This window comes from Myzus persicae, unplaced genomic scaffold (genome assembly GCF_001856785.1).
Source record: "Myzus persicae strain clone G006 unplaced genomic scaffold, MPER_G0061.0, whole genome shotgun sequence".
Classification (NCBI taxonomy): Eukaryota; Metazoa; Arthropoda; class Insecta; order Hemiptera; family Aphididae; genus Myzus; species Myzus persicae.
Window position 1 is genome coordinate 223431 of NW_019104089.1, and position 13495 is coordinate 236925.

General features: G+C 30.5%; 1 protein-coding gene across 2 annotated transcripts; it reads right to left on the minus strand.

The window, feature by feature from the left end:
- Positions 1 to 3793: 3793 nt before the first annotated feature.
- LOC111038588 (IQ motif and SEC7 domain-containing protein 1) lies at positions 3794 to 9766 on the minus strand. Of its 2 annotated transcripts, XM_022321746.1 has the most exons (10): positions 8796 to 9765; positions 7279 to 7404; positions 6828 to 7218; positions 6333 to 6770; positions 6027 to 6244; positions 5481 to 5770; positions 5276 to 5415; positions 4703 to 4928; positions 4443 to 4632; positions 3794 to 4374 (listed from the first exon to the last, which is right to left on the minus strand). In XM_022321746.1, the coding sequence occupies exons 1-10, from the start codon at positions 9062 to 9064 to the stop codon at positions 4206 to 4208; spliced, it is 2457 nt and encodes an 818-aa protein (XP_022177438.1). In that variant the 5' UTR covers positions 9065 to 9765; the 3' UTR covers positions 3794 to 4205. The 2 variants fall into 2 exon arrangements, with proteins under 2 accessions (XP_022177438.1, XP_022177437.1); XM_022321745.1 differs by having other exon boundaries at positions 6333 to 7218; positions 8796 to 9766.
- Positions 9767 to 13495: the final 3729 nt, after the last annotated feature.

Sequence of the window (13495 nt, forward strand, 5' to 3'; positions counted from 1 at the left end):
TATATACATTATATAATATGTTACATTTAGTGAATAGACTCTATCTGATATTCCGATGTGGGTGACATTACGGTGGTTACAAGTGTGGACTGCATTGATTATAAATATTGTATTCATTTATAATCCAAATTTGTATCTACAATTCTAAAGTGTACACACTACACCCATCATAGAGTAATATATTTATGCGTACCTACAAGTTTGTTTGTTAGATTGTAATTCAAATCAGAATATTATTTAACTGCCATTATTACAGATTATGAAGAACCTTGTTTTAAATTTTTTAGGTTTTATGATCGAGCGAAAAATTATATAGGTATTGATAACAATTAAAAAACTCCTAATTGTAAAATCAATACATTCTTTCACTCTGCTCAGGATTTAAAAATATTAAATTATTTTATTTAAATATTATCTACTAAATTGGAAATAGTTATTTCAAAAGCTTTATTTGGGATTTATTTAATGATATTCAACAGAACTTAGTAAAATAGTAATCCACTATTGTCATATTGAAATATTTGCATGATCCAACCTGCCAGAGGCCATATGAAAAAATTGACAAACCTATACAAACCTTGTTTTTAAAACATAAGCTACCTACTGAATATTAAGAAACCAATAAATTGCCATTTACTCTTAGTATACTGAATATTGTCATTTGTCTGTAAACAAAATCAAAATGATTTATTTGCTAGTTGGATCTGGATAATTTATTATTGAAACTGTTATGGCCAACACTCTGGCTGCTAAGTTATTTTGTTGCAATTTAAGAAAATATTATTTATTACCAAAAAGTAAAGTACTAATATATTTATAACTTTTCTTGACTACTTGAAATTGCACTTAAATATTATTATTTCTTATACTTACACAATTATTTTTTTTAAATATTTAAATTATTTTCAAGCTACTTATTATATATCATGGACTAATTCATACTGTTCTACGGTGCATCGGTATAACAGTTGGATTAATATATAAAATATATTAGACTTTATTTATAATTATTACTATTCGCTACTTAAAATAATATAAGATTTGTTTTTGTCCAAAATGTATACAACCTACTTCCCTGGTTTTGAAATATAACTTGTTCATATTTAGAGAGGAAGTCAATCTTAATTAGACTTGAAGACATATTTAAGTTTATTTTCAGATTCTACGTTGGAAATTTAACACATCTAAATGCCTATGTTGTATGACGTGTTAGACACATACAGATCATCACCACTTAAATTCCTTTTGAAGACTACGAAATACCTACCTAGTATTAAGGTTAAGAAGACATCAAGGTTGGATATCACAGCCCAGAATATTAATGGATTAAACAAAAGATTTGTTGGCTTTTTGTAACAGAGAAACAAACCTACCTATATAATTATTAGTTATGAAGGTCGCCAACCAAATTTTATCTATCAAAATAAAATATATTATCTTAGATCATTCTGCAAACCATAAAATTATTTTAAAGTTTTACTAGTTTTAGGGACTATGATGGTTAAACAATTATCTCTAAAATATATTAAATAAATCTGTTAAAAAAGTCCAATTGAGAGTGGACGATCACCATATTGCCATTATATTTACTATTTAGATTTTTTATTTATTTTTAATAATACCTATGTGATATGTGAAATAATATGATACAAGTGATATATTTGGAAAAATACCACAAGTACCCACTAGATGTCATAGTATTGCTCTATCGCCGTATTTAGCTTGTGGGGAGAGGGATGAATTTTTTTTCATATTATGTTGCTTGTGGGTTTTAGTTGAGTACAACATTTTTTCATTTGTAAGAGTGTTAGTTCTGCCATAGAACATATTTACATATGCTGTTGTATGTTCTAAGATTCTATAAAAACATTATTGCAAAATCATTTCAATCAATTTCTTAAATACTTACCTAGAACGACAAATTAAGCCTATTACGGAATAATAGGATTTAAGTACAGCCAAACAGGTGCGTCATATCAAACCTATAACAATAATCCGTAACTATTACTCCAGCATTAATCACCATTTTAAGTTGAACACAATTAATGAATTGCAATTTACCGATTATTTTTCACCCTGCATTGTATGTCTACTTGTCTGAATAACCGGGTTATTTTATATTTATGTATAATTAATAAATTTGTTGACCTATGAATTAATGCGACAAAAGCTTTTTGTATCAAACATTTATAAATAATGTATATACATTTGGTATTTTTTAATCATTAAATTAAAATAATACATTAATATTATTTACTTGTCTATTCCTCTGTAACTCACATTACAGAAAAACTACACCATATTGTACTAATTGTGAACATTTTTTTTGTAAAGAATGCGCAGGCACAGACAACACCACAAAGTTATAATTTCCGCCAAGAACATGAAATAAGGATAGTAATTGAATTAATGAAGATATATACAGTATTTGTATACATATAATATTATTTAATGTGACCAAATTTGAGATGAAAATCATAATTTTTGATATAACATTTTATTTTTTTAATGAAAATTTAAGCACATATATATAAAATTAAAAAAAAATAAAACAATGAAAAATGAAGTAAAATTTTTAAGTATTGAAACTGTGTAAATTAAATTATACACTCAGTCAAAATAACTGTGTGTGTAGGATCATGCAATAAAATAGAACGAGTGTAACACAGGGTTGACAAGGAATTCACATATCTTTAATCTTTAGCAGGATGTCAGCACAATATTGGTTTTCTCTCTCAGGTACACTCACGGCATAGATAAAACATATTAATGAAAAATGTTATTTTTTAAATGATTTTTTAACTATCTTTGAGTAAAATCATCAATTACAAAAATTGTAGAGCATAATATTTTTAAAGATCTGTCATATGAGTTGTACATTTTACTATTATTTGACTTCATATTGACCTAGCAAAAAAACTTTTTCGGTAAATTTAAATGGATATTAAACAGTTTTGAGACAATATTATGACAACTCAATATGTCACACCTTTTAAAAATATTATTTTCTTCGCTCATCGTTTGCTGTTCAACAAGACTTGAGCATGCATTCATCTTATATTATGTACGTACATATGAACAGCATATAATGCAATGCGTACCATTTGTTCAAGGCAATCATTTGAACAAAACTTACTCTGCGAGGCTTGCTATTCAAGATTTTGCTGTGTCCATTGAACACATGTGAACGCCATCCAAACAGGCTAACACATCTATATGCACCAAGTAGAATAAAAAAAATAATATATATATTATGCATTAAATTTAATGTAAAAAGATATTATTTAATTATCAATTTGGTTTTATTATATGTAGGTACATAATTCTTCAATATTTTTTATAGTAGATAAAAATACAATATTTTTTTCGTTACAAGTCATTTTAAGGTTTACATTAAAAATTGTCAAAAATATTGACATGTTACAATATAAATACAAATGACAAAGAAAAATAATTACACATAATAGTTGTTACATTAAAAGACAATTATTATTATAAATATATTTTTAAAGGTTACAATTCAAAAGCAAGGCCACAGCAAATCTAGTTAAAAATATTAAAACATTTTGACTTTATAAAAATGTAACACAAATATAAGTAGTTGTAAACTTGTATAATTTAATACACAGTGTGGTGCAGAAATAGCCACATACCTTACATCTGTAGAACATTCAATGATTACAACGTTCAAAATCTATTGAATTTTTCTAATCCTTACACAATACTCATGCTGGAATAAGAATATAACCAGGCGTACATATTTACATTTGTTCAACGCTTTGTTGGCATTACGCGTGTATTACTTGAGCATGGAGGCATAGTGTATCATATAAATTAATGGTCTGTATTCTAATGCCGACAGCAGAGCACCGGTAGAAGTTATTTTGTGCTTGCCCACAAATGCTACTGGTCATATTCTTAATCTGGCACGAGTCTACATACAAAATATAACATAATGAACATTCTGAAAATCTCTGCTTGTACTATAATACGGTTAACTAAGTCTGCACCATACATATAGTTGTGTAATAATAATTAATTTGTCATAGAATATTAATACTGTTGACTTATTGCCAAAAAATAAAGAACAAATATTATATAATAAAATAGGTGTATTAAAAAAAAAAACAAACAAACAAATAAAAATATATTGGTGCTCTATAAAAAAATTTCTTAGAATGTTAAAAATAAATCTAATCGTATTATCAAGTAACAGTCAATGCAGCCCGTTTTGGTGTAGCCTGTGATGACGGGTTGTTCTCAAATGAATCATCAGGGTGTTGTTTGGGACTGCGCACTGGTGGAGAGGGTAATGGTCCCAGATCAATATCTGCAACTCCACTATCTCGATTTTCCGAATTGCTATTAACTGATCTAAATATTAAGAAATAATAATATAAATGAAAATAATAACCTATTTCGTATGCAATATTTAAATGTACCGGTTATTATGACCATGTCTGTGACGCTCAAGTTCAGACTCAATTCTCAAATTTTCCATTTCATCCATCTCACATATTGATTCTCGAATGTCTTCTACAAATTTACAACGATCATGATCATTTCGTGCATTGAATGTTATCAATAGACGGCTATCTAAACGCTGTGTAAGCTTGATACCAAACTGATAATCTGAAGCAAAATTTTTAATTAAAAACCATGTTTCCAGTACTATTGAATTTTAAGTTAAAATTGTTCTTACATGGCATTTGAAATAAAGAAACAGTTAGACCATTTAATGGATAACTCTGACGAAAAGTATAAGTTACTGAATTTTTCTTTTTGGAAAGTATTTTGGTAATGACTAGAAGATCGTTAAAGAGGAATACCTCTCGTTGATGAACACCAGGTCGTTCTTTTTTATAAATATCAGCTACTTCATATAGTCTGCAATAGCACACTAACCGGCGATGTGGCAATGCTAAATTCTGAAAAATTTTTAATTTTAAAGTTTTCATATTCAATAATGTTAATAATATAACCAAAATTTAAGATATTGACTGTACCAACAGATAAACAAATTTATTTAAATCTAATAAAAACAGATTAATTGGATGTTCCTAAATTAAAATTTTATAATGCCACAACTATTATGAAATACATAAAAATAAATGTAAAATCAATTAATAATATAGGCCATTGTCCATTTAGACTGTAAAATATAAAATATATTTAATAAATGAAGAGAACAGATTCTGTGAATTACTATTATGTCATGCATGAAAAATACGTAGCAAATTGAGTTGTGATTACTATTCAATTGCATTTAACTTACTGGCTTTTTGCCTACTATTGTAGACTGCACCTTCATAACTTGAGTAACATGATCTGATCCAGGTTTGAATTCATTTGCTTTAATTCGCTCATAAATTCCAACTAACATATCTCTATCAATATCACAACAATCATCAATACCTATAAAGAATGCAAAACAAACATAATAAATATATTATTGTTAACAGTACTATAAGCACTTTAACCTCGTAGATTTTTGATAAAATCGTTCATTTTCATTCGACGTTCCGGTTTTAGATTAGGTGTATGCAAATCAGTATTGAGCATGATAATTGCAAATGCCAATATAAATACTGTGTCCAAGTTTCTCAATCTTGCTACAACATCTCTGTTGCAGTGGCAATATCTATGGCTAAAAACTTCAATGATTCTTTCAATTTTTTGTGCTTCGCCAGGCATACGGAAGTAAGTTTGAAACTTGCGTAGTGCAACATCAACCTGCATACCAGAGAGATCTATTTCTTGAGCAAAATACCTAAGAAACAAAAATTAAAGTTTTACTATAAAATAAGTTTTATAAATTTTAAATTTTGTCTATAACGTATTGTAGCGGAATAATAAAGAATTATAATCTAAAAATATAATACAATGAACATAAAAAGATTTATACTTTAATTTAATTGGATAACTTTATAGTTTTGAATATAAAAAATAATTTTAAAACCATGCAAAACATTTTAATTTATACTGGTTTTAAGTTTTGTTTGATTTATTTGAATAACACAACTTACTCCAAGGCAGCCGCATTAAATGAATTTTGTAAATCTCCTAGATATTCACCAATCATTTGTTTGCTTAAGCCTTTGCGAGATATTAAAAATCTTGCAACTGCGTGGGGGGCATTATCCAAGAATCCTTTGCGCACAAGGTAAATAATACCTTTTGAAGGTTTCTTATTAAAGAGATTGAGACCAATACGATATTGACGTTTCCTGATCACATCAGAAATCTAAGAAACATTTTTTTTGTATTACAAATATGAACAGTAAAATGATGATAAAAAAAATCTGAATAATATACAAAGAAATGTATTATACCTGTGATTTTGTATTCCAAGACACTATAGAATTTGACAACATGGAAGAGTCAACTGAAGAATTTGTTTGATTTAAATTGTGTGACTGACTAGAAAGACTACCATCGCTACCCGAAGATTGAACACTTGATAGGCTACCGCTATCTGACATTTTGTTCAGTGCACCGGCTGCTATGTTTTGATGTTGTTCCCGCAAAGAACGAAATGATATTGACGAAGTTCGTTTTGGAACTTCGGGAGGAACTTTATTTTTGGAAATATTAGATGGGTAACCAGTTGAGCTCCCTGAAAACATACATGATGAAGAGCTACTGCTCCCATACTGATTACATTCAGAACCAGAGTGTGCTTGTCTATATGTGTCTGAACCATTGTTGTGGCTGTTTCCACATAAAAAGTTAGGCATCATCTGATGTGCCCCTTGACTAGTGATATCGTCCTGGAAAAAAAATTGCTCAGTTGCTGTCTCCGGGTTCATTGTACTGACATTGTTTACTTTCATATCGTTATAGGAGTAATTATGTGAGTAGAAGTGAGAACATGAAGATTCCAAGCTGTAATAATAATTTAAATCACATCGTCCAGATCTAGAACGTGGAAGAGAATTACACTTGGTTGGTGAGTAGCCTGATCGTCGTTCTCTTAATGACCCTGATCTTATACTCAGCTGACTATCATGAGATCGTAAACTTTGGGTATCTTCCAATCGCTTACTAAGTCTTTTTTCAGCTTTTGCCATTGCTGTAATATGAGCAAATTTTTTGACCAGCATATAATGTCTGAATGCTCGTTGAATGACTAGTGCAGCTTGTCTGGCTCTGTCACCTCCATATTTTCTTTCTAGTAACTCAATCTGCTTTTCAATCAAATCTTGTGATAACTCATACCTTAAAATACATGAAAATGGATTTAGTCGTATTGTTTACTTTAAATGTATAGAAACTTACGAGGCAGATGTATGAAATTGTTCTGGTTGAACCATGTTATTTTTGGACATTGTGCCAGTCCAATGACTATATTGTTCACATTGGTTCAAAAAATTTCGATTATTGCTTTTGTCATACTTGTCTTCTCTGAAAAATATAATACATTTTCACTATTAAATATTAGGTAATCAAAATGTTTTAATATTCTTCTAATATTGATGAAATTAGATACTATAAACAATCTAACGATTCACACTTAATTCATAATTAACTAGATTCACAATATCTCTTTGTACAAAAAAAAGCTATATATTTGTCCAGGATAATCTCCAAAACTAATTACTTAATAAACTTGTAGGTTTTTCAAAAAAGAAACAGGCCATCCATAATATTACATGTCTAATACAACAAAAATTGGATATACCAATAACATTTTTTTTGTTAAGTTTAATAGTTAAGAATCTTATTTTGTTATGTTTTAAGAGGTTCCACTTATAACAAAAAACAAATATTTTCAACAACAGTAAATAGGAATACAATAGTTATTATAAATAAGACAAAGAATTTATTTAACACTGTAACTATTTTAAAAGTGAGTATTTAAATAGAAACTGTGAAACACTGCAAAATGATATGTACATTAATAAAGTATTATCAGACTATAAAAATAAATAATGAATCCATTGTCATACCTACAAAGTCTATAATTTGTTTCAATAAAACTAAAGAGTCCTTGAATACCATAAAATAAAAATAATGTACCCATTGAACATTTGAACATAGAAAATTATGTCCTAATCCAAATCTTAATCCTGTATTTGAAATATTATTTTAAAATGTAATGGTGGTAACTATCAAGTTGTAGTAGTTATACAAGGTATCAACAATTTGTTAATATGTATTGAATACAAGTCAGTTTTTAGAAAGTGAAACTATTGAACTAGCATAAATAATCTATGAATTCATTATTGACTACCTATAGACTATAGGTACCTAACAAATAACACTATTGACATTTTTAATCTACTCAACAAAAATGATTCATACAAAAGAATCCATAAAAAAAACTATAGGTACAAATGTCACTCAACAAAATTTGAAAGCATAGAAATAAAAAATAACCTGATAGAGGTACCTAATTAACCTAATAATAGGTATTTAATACACTTGATATGCCTTAAGAACAAATAAATTGCCTAATTAAAATTAAAACTTAAATAATATATAAGATTATTTTAAACGCACAAATTCAACCACTTTCAAGAATTCTAATTAGTTGCAATTGGAAATAATGTAAAAATTTAAGTAATGATTAATAATTAATAATAAAACTATCAGAAAAAAATATGAAAAATTGGCATGTGTCGTTAGAATTTTCACCAACAAAAAAAACCCTTGATTGAAAGAGGGTTTATAAATTTGGGCAAAACATATAACCCAGTATGTTCAACATTTTAACAGAGTCAATGAGAAATGTATTCAAATTGAACATAGCAAATAATGTACAGAATCAATAAGTAAAATATGTGAGTCTTTACCTGGTGGTGGTGTCATGGGACATCATGCGCTGATCGTAGAGTTCCATATCAAATTTGAGACGGCTGACTTCGCTAAGCAACATGTCCCTTTCGTTCATCACCAGGTTCAGCTGTGTTCTCAATTCGTAAATCTCTTGGCACTGTTGATTGATGATGTCCATGCTCTCCTCCAACGGAATGCCAACGTCGTACGTTGCGTGACCGCTGTGCACTTGACGGCAGCCCAATCCATTGGTGGGCTTTTGTGATCGCTTGTAGTCGTCGCACATGTCCCAGAGACTACTGTCACATAATAGCACTCCCTATCGAAGGGTCGAGGGCGGCAACTCGTGGAGATGTTTATTGTCGATGGATCTCGTTATGACCAGTACGATGTCACAGCCGTGATCGATCTTGATTTTACGGAGGATTGGAGACACCTTGATGGGTGGATCGCAAAAGCAGTCGGACGAAACTCGGCGGAACAAATGGGCGACCCAAACAAAACACTCAAACACTGACGGGACGACTTCAGTGAGTTACCGTCTCATCGTTGATAACGACTGATATTATTGTTATTATTACATAAGAAGGCACATACGACTACATAACATTATTATTATTATGTAAAACGCACTCGACGATCGTGTCGGCTGAACGAATGGTACTAGTACTACAACTGACAACAATAACAAAATATTATAATGAATAATAACAATTAATATAAATACAATAATAACAAAACCATTTGGCCGTGTACTATACACTTGAACGTCGTGCCCGACAGTAGAGACGGTCGACGGAGACGTTATCTCACGTGCCCACTCACTGGGAGGGATCGGCAGTGCTGTTGGTCAGCGAGCGGTATACGGTAACCTTGATGTTATTGCCTCCCGGCAGCGATTCGCCAATACCACACAACACACACACGCGAACGACAACGGTGACGGTGACGACGACGACGACGCTGCCGCCGTCGTTCGCGCAACACACAATAATCCATAATGCCGTCCAGACACCGCCACTCCTCCGCCACCGCGGTCCAACTATCCATTTAGGGGCATCTGCTGCCGCCGCCGCCGTCGCCGCTACCCGTAATACTATTATAATATTATCTGAACGCGCTGTGCTGTACACGACAGCTACAATAATATTATTATTTTATTTTTATTTTTGCCTGCTGTAGAGAGGTAGGGCCAAAACTGGTTGTTATCGTCTTATATATATAACATGTATACCTGTATATTGTGTATTTGTGTGTGTGTTCAGGAACCTACCGCTACGGTGGTTCTACGGGAGACGAAAAATATTTTAGGACAATATTTGTTTCGATACAAACACAAATATGTGACTTATCCACAATATATATATGCATTATATATGTACCGGCATACCGTCGGACGGCCTTCTACGGCGGCACATTTTTTACTAATCGAATAGTCCGATAATATAAATATTTTCACAATATTATATATGTTGAAGTATAGAATTATAATATACGTACCTATTCGTAAAATAACATGATTTCACGTGTTGTAACATGCACCGTGCGGCAGGCATGCATCCGAGTTCGGTGTTGTACGGCGTAGTCGATATAAAGCCATAACTTGAAAACGGTTTGACTAATATTTTTTTCAAATGTTCGCAATAGTTGAAAGAACGTTTTTATGGAGAAGGTTGAAAAATTTGCCAAAAACTGAAAGGCCTTATTTTTCAATAGGAATTTGCCCCCCCCCCCCCATCCTGGTATTTTTTTCACTGTACAAAATTACGTAAAAATATTCACACCTACCTACCCCTCACATGTTTATATTTTTAAATTAGAGTCTGTGAAATCATAATATCCAATCAACTTAAATTTAGTCGGATTAAAATACATTTCAATTTCAATTTAGTAACGATTAAAACTATAGGCATTCGTCAAACAATTTTGCATTTTTAAATGTGTTTTCATAATAGGAAGTAGGTAAAAAATGTACCATTACACACAAGTGTACCTATAACGTGATGCGCACCGCACGCAAACAAAGAAGAATATTAACATGTTATCTATATAATAACTCCTTAATAAACTCTTCAAAATTTTTTGTATAAAAAAATAACTGTAGATACATGAAATTTTCACTGAAGGTTTAAATTTGCATTGTTTATACACCTTACAATTTTTTTAAATATCTTCACTCTTTTAAAGCTATTTATAAGCATAAAAAAATTTCGAATTTCATTCGTTTTTTTTAAATTATTGACGATTATATGAACGTCTGAAGTTAGAATTTTGACAAAAAAAAATTGATTTTGGTAAATGCATTATGGCCTGTGAGTACTGTAAAAGTATGATAAATTGTTAATATTATATTATTATAGGTATAGCTTAATAAAGTTACACATAAACAAAGTACAAATATAAATTTAAAAAAATTCTAATTTTCATTACGTATATAATGTTCCTAATATATTAGTAATAGTTTTCAACCAAATCGAGGTATAATGTGGTTCGGGAAGGTCCTGTGTAACCCCCCCCCCCCTTGAAAATATCTGTGTTCGTCACTGTGCCAGGTTATATATTATTAGTATACAGTTATAGTATAGAATTAATTATAATGTTTTTTCTACATAAATGGTTGCCATTGGTTACCTGGGCAGATGAGCTGATGAGGTAAAAGCGTGTATCGAATTATCGAGTTGTGGCCTCGAATAAACAAAGTATAATATATAAAAACAATTAATATGAGAGTTTATTAAATGATCCTTCTGCCTAACGATTCAAAAACTACTAGACCGATGTTAATGAAAAATTCAGTGATGGTTATTGGAGTTATGAAGAAAGTTTAGGAGTAGTTTGGATCAAGTTCGGAAATATACCAAGAGCTAAAAATCTGAACTGAGGTATAAGTATACAATTAGTATTAAGTATACCAATTTAACGTCGTATACACGTATTTTGTATAGAATATTAATTGATAATTTTTTCCCGGGTGAAGTCGAGTTTACAGCTAATAGCTACATCAATAAGTACAAGCGCACATGCGTACATACAAGCGTAGGTATGTTGGAAGAGGTCAAAACGTTAAACTTGGTATCACTTTGAAACTTTAGACTTTAGAGTTAGAAATTATTCATTTACTACATAGGTACCTTGCGGGGTTAGAAATTTTTCCACCCAATAATAATGTATTACTCGCATAATCACAAGTTAGTCTCACGGACCCTTTATTTGGTACGGGCGGGATTAATCATTAAGTAATATATATCATCGAATGCGTCCCGACTGACCAACGCTGATGGCTGATCTATGATATGATGCTTAAGAGTGCACCGCCGAGAGAGAATTTTACAGGTTTCGTATTTCGAAGTGCTCGCATAAGTATTTTCAGATTAACAATGGTCAATGGAAATAAAAAAATGTTTGTTTATAAATAACTGTTACCATTGTTCACAGATTATAATATAATAGTAGAAAATGTTTTGAACACCATTTCACAAAATATTAAATAGCGAATGGGAATTGAACAAAGTTTGAATCATATATATTAATACAGTTGACATTTTTAACGGGCAACGAAGATATTATGTGCCCGTACAAATGTACAATTATACTATAGTCTATAAGTAGGTACACACTACATCCAAAATATATTTTTTTATTTTTTAGTAAGCCCTTTCTATTTTGTCGTCTTAGATGTTATAGACAGTAGGCACATACGTGTTAAGCTAACTCGTATTCGTATTTTTTTTATTTATTATTTTTTGTGTGTGTCTATAATCACCTTATGATGGTGCTTTGAAAATATTTCATTTTTAACTTTATGGATGAATTCTGGTATCAAATTGGATATAGTTAATACAAGGCCTTGGGGAAATTATTGTTCAGACCCACCCCGAAATTAACAAATTTTGTTTGAAATTTTAAAATTTGCTATAGTAAAAAAATATTTTTACCTTAAACCCCCACACAAATATTTTGCCAGCTACGGCCTTTTTGAGGACAAAAGTAAAAGATCCTAATATTTTAAAAATAGACGAAAAAATACAAAAACAAAACTGAAATTTTGAATCTAATCTAGTTTTTCATAAAATCGATTTTGTTTTTAATATTGCCTAATTCAAAAACCTAACTATTGACAATTTTATATTAATAAGCTATAATAATTTTAAAATTATCTAATATCTATAATAATATGACAAATTTATGACGACGAATGATTCAAAATGTATCATCAATTATTATCTATAGGTATGTATTTTTTTGTATATTGCTGTTGAATAATATTGATGTTGCATGAATATCGACATATATATTAATGGAAAAACTATTATCTAGCGAAATAAATACATTTGGTACACATGTTTGAGACTGATACAGTGATAAAGCTTTATTGGTAAATGCTTTAAATGCCTACAAGTTACAAGTTGACACATTATTCACCGCTTTCCTGTATGAGACTGCAGACAAACGAAAAATATCTTTGTTACTCGTTCGTGAGTTTAATGAAAACCGACGGACTCCAATACTCTGCGGCCTCGACATGTATACTTTCAAAGACCTCATTGTATCGATATACTCGCGACCGATACTGTCGTCGCCCGTCGGTCAGTCTTTACGTATTTTAGTAAATTATGTTTATTGAATTTTAATTGCCTCCGAAAACTTCTCGAATTCCTGACGTGGCTCTTCAATTAGTTGGTGACCAGTGACCACTGCTGTTTAAGGACTATATATA

Coding starts and splice junctions, on each gene's coding strand:
- LOC111038588 (XM_022321745.1), bottom strand. CDS start 9,064: ATGTGCGACGACTACAAGCGATCACAAAAGCCCACCAATGGATTGGGC. Junction 4,633..4,702: donor TTCTTTATTTCAAATGCCAT/GTAAGAACAATT, acceptor ATTTTGCTTCAG/ATTATCAGTTTGGTATCAAG. Junction 4,375..4,442: donor AGACATGGTCATAATAACCG/GTACATTTAAAT, acceptor CTTAATATTTAG/ATCAGTTAATAGCAATTCGG.